The 16,297-nt window shown below is 52.2% G+C and overlaps 2 protein-coding genes across 4 annotated transcripts in view; both read left to right on the plus strand.

The window, feature by feature from the left end:
* Positions 1-2,350, plus strand: part of Gdpd5 (glycerophosphodiester phosphodiesterase domain containing 5) — an 84,967-nt gene extending 82,617 nt beyond the window's left edge. For all 3 annotated transcript variants that reach the window (XM_070034990.1, XM_070034992.1, XM_070034991.1), the window contains 2 exons: positions 219-331; positions 1,342-2,350. In XM_070034990.1, coding sequence (XP_069891091.1) covers positions 219-331; positions 1,342-1,487 — 259 coding nt within the window. In that variant the 3' untranslated portion in view covers positions 1,488-2,350. The remainder of the gene's footprint in view (positions 1-218; positions 332-1,341) is intronic.
* A 5,576-nt stretch (positions 2,351-7,926) lies between these two features.
* Klhl35 (kelch like family member 35) lies at positions 7,927-15,508 on the plus strand. Its single transcript, XM_070034664.1, has 6 exons — positions 7,927-8,796; positions 10,147-10,331; positions 10,793-10,911; positions 11,899-12,087; positions 14,248-14,436; positions 15,191-15,508. Exons 1-6 carry the CDS (start codon positions 7,928-7,930, stop codon positions 15,377-15,379), a joined length of 1,740 nt encoding a protein of 579 aa, XP_069890765.1. The 5' UTR covers position 7,927; the 3' UTR covers positions 15,380-15,508.
* The last annotated feature ends 789 nt before the right edge of the window (positions 15,509-16,297 follow it).

The following is a 16,297-nucleotide window of genomic DNA, read 5'->3' on the forward strand; positions in this document are numbered from 1 at the left end:
GACAGTTGCAGATTTAGGGTCCTGAGGATGAGAGGGAGGCAAGAGAGCCTTGGCTGATCTCTGACCTGAGCCCCTCCTCTGCCCCTCTCTGGGCCTCAGTTTCCTCCATTTGCATAGGGAGCCTCTCAGACCACATCTAGAAAAGCTCTAGAAGTGGGCAGGGTCTCTGCTCCACGAAGGGAGGGGGAGGACCTGATGCCCACAGGACATCTCTGCAGGTGGCGCTTGGGTGGCATACGGAGCTACAACCCTGAGCAGATCATGCTGAGTGCGGCCGTGCGCCGGACCAGCCGGGACGTCAGCATCATGAAGGAGAAACTCATCTTCTCAGGTGAGCTGCCCACAGCTGGGCCAAGGCAAGGCCTGGTCTCAGTGGTCCACACACCATATGTTCACCACACTCACCAGGTCCATATGGAGCAACAGTATATATAGAAACACATGTCTACCCACAGTCAGCTCTATCAACACTGTGGTTAGTAGATGGGGTGACATTCAGGGAGACTTTTTGAAGGCTCAACCCCTTTGCCTGCTTCATCCATGGAATCTACAAATGATGACTTCACCCCTGCCAACCTCCCCAGTCTGGTGGAAGTGGCAGCTATACACAGATGTGGAAAAGTGGGTGTCACTGGAGCTCTCCCGTGAATACTGAGGTGGAGAGTGAGGGAGATTACAGGTGGTGAGAGTGAAGGATAGCAGGTGGTCCCTGGGTGGTGTGGAGAGGCGGGGCTCAGAGGGTGAAAGAAGGCAGGTGTTCTGGTAGGAAACAAGGGTTCAGAGGCAATCAGAGGCATCAGGAACCAAAAGCACTCTACAGGCCCATGCCAACTCAGCAGAGCGTTCCTGAACCTGGGCTGTGTGCCCAGCATTCTGTAGTATTAGAACACAGATGTCCTTGGAGAGCTGTGCTCACTGAGGGATGCAGCAGCCACAGAGAATGTGACCAGGGTTGAGGGAAAGCAAGAGCTGGCCTGATGGATGTGCCCATGAGGAGGCCCCATCTCAGCCTGAGACTTCCAGGAGGCCAATGCCAAGTATCAGGAAAAGGAGGTGTTGACAAGAGTTCACCCTTAAGGGAGGAGCCCTAAGGAGAGTAAAAACAAGCTCAAGAGCCTGTGGAGGGTTTTCTGTTCAGGAAGCAGGAGACTGAGGCAAGGACAGTGTTCAGCAGAGACGAAGGAGGTGCCCTGAATGCCAACAGGTTCAACACCAGGACCGGTGGCTACATCAGTCTCTTAAGTGTCACACAAGGATTTACAGGGCACTCTTATTTCTCCACCCGACGCCATCCTCAGGACCCATCCTCGCACTCACATTCTGTCCCCTCTGGTCCAACAGAGATCAGCGATGGTGTGGAGGTCTCGGATGAGCTATCTGTGTGTTCAGACAGCAGTTATGACACATACACCAACAGCACCACCCCTGTGGGCCCTCGAGGGGGCGGCAGTCGCAGCAAGACCTTCACAGACCATAGTGGGCGCTAGCTGAAGACCCGTCGGTCCCAGCCTGTATGGGACATAGTACCAGTTGAGCCCAGGATTGCTGGCAGAAGCTGTTTGGACTTGGAGGGCTCTGGGAGCTCCTCCACAATTTCCTCACGGGCTCTAACCCTTGTCAGTCTCGGCCTCTCTTGGAGGAGTCTCCACTCCTGAGGCCCAGCTGGCCAAGACTCCAGCCTCTCAGATGCCCCTGCAGGCCTGGGGCTCCTCTTTCTGGGAAATGTGGTGCCTGGGCCTGGTGGCCTGGTCCCCTGGTCTCATTCTTTCATTTCTCCCTCATATCCCAGCCTGGAAGCTTTGACAAGTCGCTGGGCCACGCCACATCCACAGAGGCAATGAAGGGTGGGATGCTCACTGTGCCCACATGTGTCTGTCAACCTGTCTGTGTTGTGAAGCAACTGACATTTCCATTTCTCTATCCTGCCTTGAGGACCTGAGATGGTCCTCCACCCCAGCCCCGGCAGCTCTGTTCTCCACTTTATCTCAAAGCACAAGGAGGTTCAGTCCAAGAGGAAAGCCAGCAGGCATGGTGCAGACATGTCCTCCTCCCAACCAGCCTCCCACCACCTCCAGCCCCTGCCCCAGGAAGGGCTCAAGCCATGTGCCCTAGAAGCAGCTGAGATGGCCAGAAGTACAGGCTCACAGGGCTGTTCTTTCTCAGCCCAAGTGTCCAACAGGCCTGTGGGGCATGTGTAGCCCTGGGGCCCAGGAGATCCAGAGACTGAAACAACCTCAGGTTCCACAGTGATGGCCACAGGGCAGGGCCAAAATGTGCTGGGCTCTGTCACGTGTGGGGGTGTGGCCAAAAAGTGAAGGGAGCTGGGGGGGCCTTGGCCAGGATGATTAAAGCTGCCATCTTGATATGTGTTGTCTTTGAATTGTGGGCAGGAGGGTGGCACACCGCATGCAAGGTTTGGGATTCGGTTCTGACCTGGGATATGAAGAAGGACTGCTGTCAAAGATGACGGAGACAGTGGCAGGATGGTTAGCTTCCACCCTGGGTCAGCCATGATGCTAGAGGTTTAGCAGTTCTGCCATGGGGGACCAGTATCTCTATAGTATGGGTGGGAAGTCAGGCCTGGAGAGGCAGAGTGACTCTCTAAGTCCATACAGCTTAGAAGAGGTGAAGCCAGGCCCCCACCCACATTCTGACTCTAGCCTGTACCATATTCCATTACCAGCCAGGAGCAGCCCAGTGCACGCAGGGGAGATTCTCCTGGGTCTGAGGCAGGGATGGGGAGTAGGTCCAGCAGCTCCTTCATGGCTCATGGCGATGTTCTGGCCCTTGTCTAAGGAGAACGAACCCTCAGCAGAGAGATGACTTCCCCACAGCAGGGGTCAGCCCTCACTTCTCCCCTGGGCTTTGCCTGGGTAAGGCAGGCACAGTAGACACCTGGATTAAAAGCTAAAATATAGGGCTGGGAAGGTGGCTCAGTGGTAGAGCGCTTGCCTTGCATGCCTGAGGCCCTGGGTTCGATTCCTCAGTATCACATAAGCAAAAAGAAAAAAAGCTGTGGCTCAAGCGGTACAGCACTAGCCTTGAGCTGAAGAGCTGAGGGACAGCGCCCAGGCCCAGAGTTTAGGCCCCATGACCGGACCCCCCAAAAAAATAAAATAAAATATACCCCTTGGGCCAAAGTATGCCCTTCTATCTTTCCATCTTTGGTGGTTTCTGCCTTTTGCTCTCTCCAAGGAGGAGTCGGCAGTAGATTAGGGCAGGTGTTAAGTCAGCTTCATCTGAGATTGCATGATTTGAGCTGTATTTTGGGAGTGGCTAAACACTCAGCTCCAGGCTGCTTTAAATAAATGCCAGTCTCTTCTCCAAACTCTTCAGGGTAAAATTCTTGCAATCTGATATTGTTACCTTCTTTGAGGAAAGAGAAACAGCCCCTTCCAAAGGTCTGACTGCCACTGGGTCCCCCATATTAACCTCTAAGACAGCCCCTCAGGACTGAGGGAACTCACCTGACTCACCCTTCCCACAGAATACCTGGTAGATTCTTCCTGGAGCAGAAGTCAGCTGTCACCTGTCCCTGGCATAGGCAGTGAGTAAAACAGAGCTGCTGGGACAGGAATAAGGGGGGGGGGTGGACACTGACAAACCCTAGATAGCCTCTGGGAGCCTACTGAGGAAAGAAGACAGACCTTCCCTTTCCCCGGGTCCATTAGCCAGGGTGTCTGACACTCTTGGACACACTTGGGCAGCTTGAGACATCCTAGAGTCTTTTTAAATGGATGGGAGAGAAGGGGTGAGAGGTCAGGGTCCTAAGCAGGCAGTGAGCTACATTCTATCACCACCAGGACCCTAAACTACTCCAAGTCCAAGGTCAGTTTGCTGCCTCCCTCTACTCCGGCAATGCAGGAGAGCAGCCATCTGCTAGACTTATAGCTGGTCCAGTCTCCATCCTTAGCTTAGCCTATGGCCTGTGGTACACACTGGCTCCTCTCCTATTATACCCAGCAAGGGCATCTCCTTGCAGCATGTGGCTTTCTCTCACTCTCTCCCAAGTGTGTTAGCAATCCAACACATCTGCATTCCCTCCTGCTGCAGGAAAGAGTCAAGCTGGACAGTAATCAGGCCAGGGTTGTACAAGCTCACAGCAGTGTCACCAAGGCCAGGTGCCTGGGGCCCCGTACAGGATTTTGTCAGGACAATCTCTTCAAATTGCTGTTCCTTGCCATGAAGGCAAGTCCCCTCCTTGCCAGGTAGCAGTGAGCCAGTACCCACTTAGAATCCCCTTCTAGGTTCAGGCAGATCTGTCCCAGATCTGCCTCGTTTTCTCCTCCATCCTGTTCAACCAGCCCAGTGCCATGCTGTGTCCCTCCAAGGGGCCAGCACCCATCTACACATGTACACAGACACACACAAAAAGCAAGGCCACACACTGTAAGCACACACATACATAGACAGACCCCTGTCTCATACACATACATAGATGTCTACAGACACCTGATCTATGGGTATACATAGCTGGGACATCATACAATTCAGAGATACAAACCTCTGACACATAGAAAAATAACAATCACAGAGACACCCAGACACAAAGAAATGGCCAGGCAAAATCCTACAATGATATGCCTGCTACAAATCAGGAACATAGGTTCAGCACAGTCACACAGAGGCCAGAACTTTGATCCATAACTATGACAGTCACATTCTTGGTCACATGTGGCTATATAGTCACCTATCCATGCATCCAGGATACCCCCAATGAGACAGTCACTATGTTCCACACACTGCCATATTCACACATAGGTACCTGGAACAACGACACACTGACAACTATCTCATCTACCCAAGGCAGACACACACACACACGCACGCACACACACACACACACACACACACACACACACACACACACACACACACACACAGTTTCATTATGGCCCCAAACCAGACCCTGCAGTTATACACAGTGGATCCTGTGCTTCCTCCTATCCCCTGCTTCCAGGGCTGGTCCAAGAGTGAAACAAAAGCCCAGCATCCACCCCTCCCCCTTCCTCCTTCCCTCTCCCTGGCGTCCAGCCCCTTTGTCCTCCCACAGCTGAGCCTGAGCCCAAGTCTGGGCAGAGCAGCAGAGACATTAAAGCCTGAGCTCTGGCCGGCACAGGCAGAGTGAAGACAGGGTGCAGGCACTGACAGAAGTGATCCCTTCCTGAGCATCAGCCTCAGAGTCCCAGGAGAGGGGGTGGCCAGGTAAGTCCCAGGTACCTGGGGGTAGTTTAGGATTCTGAGCTGACTGGGTGTTGGCCACAAGTCTAAGCATGTGTTGTGAGTAGATGTTAGGTGAGGAGGAGATGGGGAGGGTGGTGTGTTGAGCCAAGTTTACAGGCTGGGTCTCTCAAAGGTCTGTGTCTGACTCTTGGCATGAAGTGTCTAGACTCTGCTGAGATGAGAGGACATTACAGATAGAGCCTTGCCTGGCAACCCCTACTTTCCATGATCTGACCATCCAGGTACTCTTCAGCCCTCACCCTGGCAATCTCCAGGGTGGAAGAAGAAGAGCTGGGAGAAGTCCCCTAGATGCTAAGGGGATCTCCTGTGGCTGTCCACAGTACACGCAGCATGCTCCTCAAGAACACACCCCCAATCCAGGTGAATGCATTAGAGGGACTAAGCGGGCAGAACTTGGAGCCACACAGCTTCAAGACCCAGCCCCCTCTACTTGGGCAAAAGCAGCGAACTTATGTGTCCACTGGAAACATTTCATTTCTTGTGATGTTGAGGCAGGAGGAGATCCATTGCCCAAGATGATCCAGGCATAAGCCATACAAGCCAGGCTGATCCTGGATAGGACCTGAGATCAGGAGAATGGAAAGAGACAAGGGGCAGAGGGCAGAGCCCGAATCCCCCTGTAGGGAGCTGCCACATAAAGAAGAGAGCTTCTTGTCCCTGGAAGCATGCAAATATTAGTTATATGCTTATAGGGAACAAGACCTAACAGCACACAATGTTCACAGACATTCGTCCCGCTCCCATTCTCACAGCTAACTCAGAAGGCCAAGTTCCCTCTGTGTGCTTGTTTCCTCATGACAAGCTTTAAAAAGCTAGGAATGGGGGCTGGAAATGTACAGTACTTGCCTAGCATGCATGAAGCCCTGGGTTTGATTTCTCAGTAAACAGAAAAAGCCAGAAGTAGCGCTGTGGCTCAAGTGATAGAGTACTAGCCTTGAGCAAAAAGAAGCTATGGGACAGTGCCCAAGCCTTGAGTTCAAGCCCTAGGACTGCCAAAGAAAAAGAAAAAAAAGGGTGGTGGTGGTGTATGACTAAAGACATTTCTCAGGGTTGGGAAGATCAGTTCAAATTATGTTCACAAAAGCAACAAGCACATGTGGTGTGCTCCTTTTTGCATGAGTCTACACAAGACAAGGAAACCTTCATTAAGTACTAAGGACTTAGCACTTTTCATAGTGAGTCAGTTCCTCAGTTACAACTATAGGCATTATGATCGTGTTTTTGAGCCCAGACAGAAGAACGAAGGGGAGGATCAGAACCTCATAATCCTCCTCACAGCTGCTGCTTTCTACTTCCCAGCAGCTAGACACATCCTCCCCTGGGCTCCCTCACCCTTAGTTGGCTAATTCTGCCCATCCTTCTCAGTTTGGAGGTCTTCCTCCAAGATCCTCTTCCTTGATTAACCTTTCCTGGGTTTACTGTCCCTTCTAAAAGGTCCCCCCTAATTCTCTACATTTCCCAGAAGTACCCCTGCCAAGCTGTGAGCTCTGCGAAGCTGCATATAGTTGTCTTGCTCACTGCCTGACACAGAAAAGGCTTTCACTAAGTAGTTGTTTAAAACACTCAGCTGTAAACAGTGAGTGCCGTGGAGGGCGGAGCAGACATTAAAGAGCATCAATCAAGGTTCAGCCTAAGGGTAACCAGCCTACAGATCTGGAGGAGGCAGGATAGAGGACTGGTGTAGTGGATAGTACTGGATAGTGGCACAGACCAGAGGAGTATTCTCAAGGCCTGAATACCTTGTCCACAGCTCCTCCCTACATAATTTTGTCCCAAGTTCCAGGACCCTTCCTGTCATCCCCCTGTGACTAGGAATACGCCCTTTTGTTTGTTGGTAGCCATGTGGCCATGTGGAGTCCCCAAATACCGCTTAAACATTTGCAAATCGTTCATTTATTGGACTCTGCTCAAATTTCCCTATTTAAGGGTCTGCCATCTGTCTCCAGCAGAGATTGATAGGGAATGAGCTTAGCAGTCTGAAGAACAGAAAGAGCGCTGTGACTGAAATCAGTCCACACAAGACTGAGCGCCAGTGGCTCATGCCTGTAATCTTACCAACTCAGGAGGCTAAGATCTGAGGATTGTGGTTCAAAGCCAGCCTGGACAATAAAGTCCACGAGACTTTTTTTCTTTCTTTAATTGGTCATGGGGCCTGAACTCTGGGCCTTGGTGCTGTCCCTCAGCTCTTCAGCTCAAGGCTAGCGCTCTACCACTTGAACCACAGCACCACTTCCGGCTTTTTCTGCTTATGTGGTGCTGAGGAATCGAACTCATGACCTCATGCGTGCAAGGCAAGCGCTCTACCACTGAGCCACCTTCCCAGTCTCCCGTGAGACTCTTATCTCCGATTAATCACCAGAAAACCAGCAGTAGAGCTGTGGCTCAAATTGGTAGAGTGCTAGCCTTGAGTGAAAAAGCTAAGGGTGGTGCCTACGCCCAGAGTTCAAGCCCCAAGGCCGACAAAAAAAGAAAAAGGGGAGAGAAGAGGGGGTGGAGGGGAAAACGGGGGTTGGAGGGAGACAGACAAGACTAGATCAGTGCAGCCAGGACTCCCAGTGGGTGGCTGGAAGGCTGCTGAACGAATGCGCGCCTACAACCTAGCATACACGGGGGTGTGCGCTGAGCCAAGCCTGCTCCCGCCAGAGGGATTTCCCAACGCTATCTTTGTTCTCTGCTCCATAGGATGCGAGAGGCCCCCGGGCCCGAGGACCCGGAGCCGGGCTGCGAGGCTCCGTGCGCGGCGTCGTGCCACGCGCAGCGCGTCCTGCAGACGCTCAACGCATACCGGCTGAGCGGCACCCTCACCGACGTGGTGCTGCGCGCCGGGGGCCGCGACTTCCCGTGCCACCGCGCCGCGCTCAGCGCGGGCAGCACCTACTTCCGCGGTTTGTTCGCCGCCGGCCGGCCGGAACGCGGGCTGGCGGTGGTGTCGGTGGTGCCCGAGTCCCGGGGCTCGGGGCCGACGGCGGCGGCGGCGCTGGCGGTGGTACTGGACTACGTGTACGGCGCGGGCGTGCGGCTGCGCGCCGAGGACGAGGCGGCCGCGGTGCTGGCGCTGGCGGAGCGGCTGGGCGTGGCGGGGCTGCGCGAGGCGTGCGCGCGCTTCCTCGAGGGCCGCCTGCGCGCCGCCAACAGCCTGGCGCTGCGCCGCGTGGCCGCCGCCTTCTCGCTCGCTCCGCTGGCCGAGCGCTGCGGCCGCGTGCTGCGCCAGGCGTTCGCCGAGGTGGCGCGCCACGCCGACTTCCTGGAGCTGACCCCCGACGAGCTGGCGACGCTGTTGGCCGACCCCGCTCTGGGTGTGGCGCGCGAGGAGGCCGTGTTCGAGGCGGCCATGCGCTGGGTGCGCCACGACGCGCCGGCCCGCCGCGGGCAGCTGCGGCGCCTGCTGGAGCACGTGCGCCTGCCGCTGCTGGCGCCCGCCTACTTCCTGGAGAAGGTGGAGGCCGACGAGCTGCTGAGGGCCTGCGGCGAGTGCCGGCCGCTGCTGCTCGAGGCCCGCGCCTGCTTCATCCTGGGCCGCGAGGCCGGCGCGCTGCGGGCCCGGCCGCGGAGGTAGGGCCGCCTCCCCATCGCCTCTGCGGAGTCAGCCTCCAGCTCTTTCCTCCGCCATCCCCCGAGTCACTGAAAGCCAGCTCCTTCCACAGCCATGCCCGAATTAACTTGGACTTTATTCATCTCCTAGGCTGGCGCAGGCCTGCCTACCTGCCTTGTGGAATTGTTCCAGTTAGGGAGACAGGAACCCTCACCTCCACTCACTCTATTCTGTAGCCTCCCATCTACAATGCCGAGCGCTTACTGGGCACAGCCTGCTGAGATTTGTAATCTGGGAACCCATAGAACTAGTATGAGCATGGAGGGGGGAAGGGGTGGGGGTAAAAGGCCTACTTGGGCCCCTGCTACGCCAGCCTGGGAAAGTATAGGTGAAGTCGTCCTCCATTAATGGTCACCCCAAACCCCACCACCTTCCCATCCCTCACCTGAGACAGAAAACAGAGTTGACACTGTACCTCTACCCCATCTCTGACTAATCCCAGGTCCAATGTTTAGGATTTGTGGAGAGAGTCGCGAACCGCTGGCTAAAGGGTTTGTTGAAGGGTCAGTGGGGGAAGGAGATGCATTGCTGAGGAGCCCTGTCCAAAGGAATCAGTGAATAGGGAATGGCTTTAAGACATGTATATAGGAGTTGGGTGCAGTGACTCACACCTATAGTCTTTACTCAAGACGCTGAGACTTGGGAGGATCACATTGAAAACCAGCCTAGATAGATGGAAAACGTTGGACTGGAAATATGGCTTAAGTGATAAGAGTGCCAAAGAGCAACAAAGTCCAGGAAGAGACCTTGAGTTCAAGCTAGAGAGAGGAGGTGGGTTACCATCTGGAGAACTAGAGTGTGACATGTAATAGAGTGCTTGCCTAGCAAACACAAGTTGAAGCCCTAGTAGTGGCGGGGAGGGGAAGGCGGTATTGGATTTTTTTTTGTGGGCAGGGACAAGGCTAAAATGGTAGAACACCTGCCTAGCCACATTACCACACACACAGAGAAAAGAGAGATTAGCAGTTGAGGATGGAGGTCAGAAAAATGTAGTCATAGTCCAGTCTTTTTCTCCCTCCTAATTCCTAGCTGATGGATCCATTTTAAAGATTAAACAGTTCTAATTTTTTTTTCCTAGGGAAAGGGCAAAGGCTTTTATAACTATTTTTTCTGTTACTTAGTGGTGAGTATAGATTGAGAATTAGAGATTTTCTTTCTTCAATACCAAGAAAGAGTGTTGGAAGTGTCAGGGTCCAGTGTGGGGCCAAGGTATGGAAGGGCAGAACAGCTGAATTGCATGGTCAGCAAGAGGGTGACAAAGGTTGGCAACTTGGGTGGGAGACAATAAGCCCTGGTTGATCCTATGCCAGATTCATGGACCTAGCTGAAGTGATCGTTGTTGTCGGCGGTTGTGACCGAAAGGGTCTCCTGAAGCTGCCTTTTGCTGATGCCTACCACCCGGAGAGCCAATGCTGGACCCCGCTGCCCAGCTTGCCTGGCTACACTCGCTCAGAGTTCGCTGCCTGTGCTCTTCGAAATGACATCTACGTTTCTGGTGAGGGTGGGACTGTGGCAGAAGCCCCATGGGATTGGTTCATCACCTCTCACACACTTCCTTCTTTACTGCAGTCCACCCAGGGAGCTAGACTTTTCCTGATAACCTGCTGTTACTGGCTGAAGCAATATGTTGTGTCCTTCAGCTGAATGCTGGGCTTGACCCTTGAGGTTAAGCTCTGGGTTTGATCCTTGCCTCTAACAAAAGGCCAGGTGGTCTTCAGCAATCCCTAAGCGGGTGTAATCATCCCACCACCTCAAGGAGGGAAGGGACTAGAAAGCATAAAGGTGAAGAAGGGTTGATTACTGATTACCTCTGCCCTTCCTGTACAGGTGGCTCTGTGTTGCCTTGTCCCCAGCACATCCTTAATGCTTGTCTTTGGATCTGACATGCTGGTTCCTTGGGGGGCACTGGGAGGGTAGTGAGAGGACCTGGAGCAATAGCTACTTATTTCTCCTTAGGAGGCCACATCAACAGCCGTGATGTGTGGATGTTTAGCTCCCACCTGCATACCTGGATCAAGGTAGCTTCCATGCTCAAGGGCAGGTGGAGACACAAGATGGTAGCCTTGCAGGGGCAGGTAGGTACCTGCAGCAAGCTGCTATCCTGGGACCCAGAGAACAGATCTATGACTATCCTGAGGGAAAACTCCCTCCAGGACCCTTTAGGCAGGCACTTTACCCCAGAGTCACTCCATCAGCACCCCCAGAATTATTCTTTGTAAGAAGGCCTGAAACGAGAGAAAGTCTTGGGGCTGAGAAGGTGGCTCAGTGGTAGAGCGCTTGCCTTGCATGCATGAGGCCCTGAGTTCGATTCCTCAGCACCACATAAGCAAAAAGAAAAAAGCCGGAAGTGGCGCTGTGGCTCAAGTGGTAAAGCACTAGCCTTGAGCTGAAGAGCTGAGGGACAGCGCCCAGGCCCAGAGTTCAGGCCCCATGACCAGACCCCCCTCCCCCCCCAAAAAAAAACAACAGAAATGAGAGTCTTGCCCAAGGTCACACAATAATGAGAATGCTAACAATAAGTAGTGTGTGGGTATCTGTAGGCTCTGGGGCTAAACAATGTAGGATTGAACCTTGACTACCATCTAAGACATATAAGTTATCTAGAATGCATACATATGTATATATATATAATGTATATGCACATAATGTATATGTGTAATATATATCTATATATACGCCTAACTTTTGTAAACTACATCCCAAAGTTAGAATCATAAAAGTGCTCCTTAAGGCTAAGTAGGGTGGTAAAACCCCTAATAAATGACTCCCTGTTATCAGCTTGGTGCCATGCCTTGCAGCTCTAAGCCTGCCTCATTAATCCCTGTTCGAGGAGAGGAAGCAGCTCAGGAGGTTCAGGAACTAAAGGAGCACCGTGTGTGTGTGTGTGTGTGTGTGTGTGTGTGTGTGTGTCTGTGTGTGTGTGTGTGTGTGTGTGTGTGTGTGTGTGTGTGTGTGTGTGCGCGCGCGCGCGCGCGCAGTGGTGCGCGCACGCACACACGTGATGGGGCTGCGGGGTTCCTTACGGCTGTAACTCTGGGCACCCTCCACCCCTATCCTCGCAGCTGTTTGCGGTGGGCGGCTTCGACGGCTTGCGGCGTTTGTGCAGCGTGGAGCGCTACGACCCCTTCTCCAACACGTGGGTGGCCGTCGCCCCCCTACCCACGGCCGTGAGCTCGGCGGCGGTGGCGCCCTGCGCGGGCCGGCTCTACGTGATCGCGGGCGCTGGGCAGGACGGCCTCAACACCAACACGGTGGGCTCAGGGCGGGGGCTGCAGGGGCAGGGGGCGTGGGATGCTGCAGGAAGGCCATGTGCCAGGCTAGACCCAAGTGTGTCGATCAGCAGCCCACGAGGCTCCGGCTTTCAGACGAGGACATTATCTCAGAGAAAGGATCTCAAGGGTCCTGTAGGTCAGCAGAATGCTTGGTCTCCTCGGGGTCGGACGTCCATACACGTTTCATAGAGGTTGTTTGTCGGTACTAGGGCTTGAACCCAGTATTGGGCACTACCCCTGACCTTTTGTACTCAAGGCCAGAGCTCTACCACTTAAGCCACAAACCCACTTCCAGCTGATTTTTGGTGACTAATTGGAGATAAGAGTCTCTGGGACTTTCCTGCGCAAGCTGGCTTTGAACCTCAGCCTCTAGTAGTTATTATTACAGGCGTGAGCCACTGCGGTTTTATAGGTCTTAAGAAATGAAATGAAGCAGGGGTAGGATTAAAATGGTTTTCCTCACCCCCCCCCCCAAAAATAGTATTGAAGGCTGGAAAGGTAGCTTAGTGGTAGAGCATGAAACCCTGGGTTCGATTCCTCAGTACCACATAAACAGAAAAACTGGAAGTGGTGCTGTGGCTAAAGACTGCTAGCCTTGAACAAAAAAAAATAGAAGCTCAGGGACAGTGCAAAGGCCCTGAATTCTAGCCCCAGGACTGGCAAAAAAAAAAAAAAAAAAAGGAAAAATAATAATATTGAAATAAGAAATAGTGACCTACTGTCCCACCATCTAGGGACAACTATTGTGAATATTTTGGTGTGGTGGCTTCCCAGCTACCACAGAATTGGCTTTCACTATTCTATTATTTGTTTTCTTCTGACTGTAAAACTTGACCTTCTGCTTCCTAGTCTCAGTTCAGTATGAGCACTCTACACAGAATTCTCCAGCCATCATTTGAGCAGCAGTAATAATCCACTGAGTGATAAACTGTAGTATACCTATGCTTTACTGTTGGGCATTTGAGCTTTCTGAATAAAAATGAACCTTCTTTTTTTTTTTTTTTGGTCCGGTTGTGGGGCCTGAACTCTGGGCCTGAGCACTGTCCCTCAGCTCTTCAGCTCAAGGCCAGTGCTCTACCACTTGAGCCACAGCGCCACTTCCGGCTTTTTTCTTTTTGCTTATGTGGTGCTGAGGAATCGAACCCAGGGCCTCAGGCATGCAAGGCAAGCGCTCTACCACTGAGCCAACTTCCCAGCCCCAAAAATGAACCTTCTTGTCACAACTTCTCCACCCCTGACACCCTCACAGTCTTGTGGTCCTGAGACCAGAATCCTTCCCAAATTAGAACCGCTCCACTCCTCCCTATCCTCAGACACCACTGTTCTAGCAAACTTTCCAGAACTTCCCAGGGCATCAGCTTTAGGCAGCTCATTTTATACTGTCATCATGCAGCAGCCATTCTGTGGGTCTCCACAAAAACAACAGAGAAACTGGGATGAAGGTGAACAGGCAGCCAGATAGAGGTATGTATCCTCAGAAAGGGGCCAGGAGAGCATGGGAAAGGGTGATATTGTCCAAGAAGAAATGTACTCTTTACCTGACTTATGTAATGGTAACCCCTCTGCACATTACTGTTAACAACAATTTTTGTTAAATATTAAAGGGTCAGGGAATCATAAACAACTATGAGCCTGGGAAGCCATGGACCATTGTAGCAAGGAGTGGGGTTGCAAGACACCTCGGCTACAATCACTCCTGACCCCAGAGCACAGGGAAAGGTTGCTAGGGCATGTGGCTAGACACACATCTCTGCAGGGACCTGCAGAGAGGACCTGTCTCCTGAGACACTTCTCCCCACTTGATGAGACATGCTCAAAAGACTAATTCCCTAAGGTGACTGTTCTCTTCCATCAAAAGAGACACTGTTCCTCTGTGGGGAAGGCTTTGAAGATGGGGAGGCATTTGAGCTGATGGCATTTGAAAGATGAGTCAGCTTTTAACAAAGGATGTGCAGGAGCTGGGGAGAAAAAGTAGAACTAGGCTGAGCACCAGAGGACAGGGTCAGCAGGTCTCCTACCTCCCAGATGCCCAGTGGACATAGATGGTGTTCTGCTCAGCATCCCGAGAGAGGGGTGGAAGCATGTGGGTAGTACGGTCACTGGGGGAAGCTTTATCAGCCCTGCTTTTCTGCCCCTCAGGTGCAGTGTCTGGACCCCAAAGAGGACCAGTGGAGCCTGCGGTCACCGGCGCCCTTCTCACTGCGGTGTCTTGAGGCTGTCTCCCTCGAGGACACCATCTATGTAGTGGGAGGCCTCATGAACAAAATCTTCACCTATGACCCGGACACAGATGTCTGGGGGGAGGTGGCTGTCCTCCCCAGGCCTGTGGTAAGTAGAGAGGCTCCTGGCATGGTCCTTACCCAAGTCCATTCTGGAGAACCAATCTGTTTGTAAGGCTGTGTAACGTGGAGGTGGTTGGTCTCAGGCATGACTCTGGGTAAGTGGTTTTACATTGTTCTTTAGCTTGTCTGGGTGATCAACCTTGCATTTCACACATGAACAGACTGGCCTTAGAGGCTGGCCAATTAAGCCATATTAGGGCAGAGCCTGGGCTGGAGCCTTAAGTGAGGCAGATCCAGTAAGCCTTACCTAACCCTAAAGGGCAAACTTCCAGGTCCTGGAAGTTCTCATTCCTACAGCTCCTTGGCTCCCTCTTCCCTGAAATTCAAGAGACTATAGAAGTGTGGCCTTCAGTAATCCCAAGATTTCTGACTTTTAAGTCTGACATCCTAAGGGTGTAATTATTATTTCTAGTGTACTTATCAGATGCCAGACAAGGTACTATATTCAATGCTTTATATAACTGCTTAACTGTGAAGAGAACCCTGTAATGGTAGCCACTCTTCACACACTGCAGATGAGGAAATCTAAGGCCCAGAGCAGTTACATGACTTTTCTAGGCCATTCATTTACTAAGGGTCAGGAGACAGAACTTTAACTCAGGCCCACCTATTTTCTGTCTCCCTGCCATCCATCCATGCTACCTGTTCATAGTCTGTACTGTTAACTGGTCTGGCCAGCTAGGAACTGAGGGGACCAAAGATTGGACCTCATAGATAATTGTCATTCTGTGTGTCCATAGGAGAGCTGTGGAGTGACAGTGTGCGATGGGAAGGTCCACATCCTTGGTGGGAGAGATGATCGTGGGGAAAGCACTGACAGGGTCTTCACCTTTGACCCCAGCAGTGGGCAGGTGGAGGCCCAGCCACCCCTGCAGCGCTGCACCAGCTCCCATGGATGTGTCACCATCATCCAGAGCCTGGACAGGTGACTCAGATGAACAGCCTGAGTTGGAGGTAGAGGCAGGAGAACTCAGGCACAGCACTGCTCCCCTCCTGGTACCCCCATGTAAATAGTTCTTTAATTTATTGTCCCTTTTTCTTATAAATAAAACTTTGTTTGAAGGTTGGATCTGTATTTCAGCTCAACCCCACTTTGCTTGAGCATCCATTCCCAACATCTTACTCCATTTGGGCTACTTACTACCTTAAGACTGAGTCATTTAAAACATGAACACTAGGAGTTTATTTTTCATTTGTGGAGACAAGGAACTCAAGATCAAGGCACCAATAGATCCAGTGTACTGTATGGACTTTTCTTCATAGCTGTACAACTTCCTCCTTCTGGAGGGGTATGAGGCAGTTTGAATAAGAGATTCTACCTCATAATGGCACTAATGCCAAGTGACTTAACACTCAACGAAGGCCCCACCTCTTAACACTTATCAAACTGAGTATTAAGTTCAGACATAAGAATTTTGGAAGGAGGGCTGGGAAGGTGGCTCAGTGGTAGAGTGCTTGCCTTGCATGCATGAGGCCCTGGGTTTGATTCTGGCAGAAAAAGCCAGAAGTGGTGCTGTGGCTCAAGTGGTAGAGCGCTAGCCATGAGCTGAAGAGTTGAGGTACAGGGCCCAGGCCCAGAGTTCACGCTCATGACCAACAAAAACAACAACAACAAATTCTTTTTTTGGAGGGAAACCAATATTCAACCCATACCTACAACCTTATTTACTTTCAAAAGAGCAGCATGGATCATAACAATTATTTTATGCAAAGCCATGGACATTAAAAACTTTTATGCAAGGCGGAGGACAGCAGAGCCACGGGCCAAGCTGTGTACCCAGACTTGCCAGATCCCTATCAATGTAAAGCACTGCTGCCATTATAAAGCTTGGTGTGGCCTGGGGCTC

This window comes from Dipodomys merriami, unplaced genomic scaffold, assembly GCF_024711535.1.
Source record: "Dipodomys merriami isolate MVZ:Mamm:240054 unplaced genomic scaffold, mDipMer1.0.p SCAF_25, whole genome shotgun sequence".
NCBI lineage: Eukaryota > Metazoa > Chordata > Mammalia > Rodentia > Heteromyidae > Dipodomys > Dipodomys merriami.

What these genes read in the sequence shown, in the direction of transcription:
- Klhl35 (XM_070034664.1), top strand. Translation starts at nt 7,928, where the DNA reads ATGCGAGAGGCCCCCGGGCCCGAGGACCCGGAGCCGGGCTGCGAGGCT. An exon ending in CTGCGGGCCCGGCCGCGGAG is followed by an intron (nt 8,797 to 10,146) that starts GTAGGGCCGCCT and finishes ATCCTATGCCAG; the next exon opens with ATTCATGGACCTAGCTGAAG. An exon ending in CTGTCCTCCCCAGGCCTGTG is followed by an intron (nt 14,437 to 15,190) that starts GTAAGTAGAGAG and finishes GTGTGTCCATAG; the next exon opens with GAGAGCTGTGGAGTGACAGT.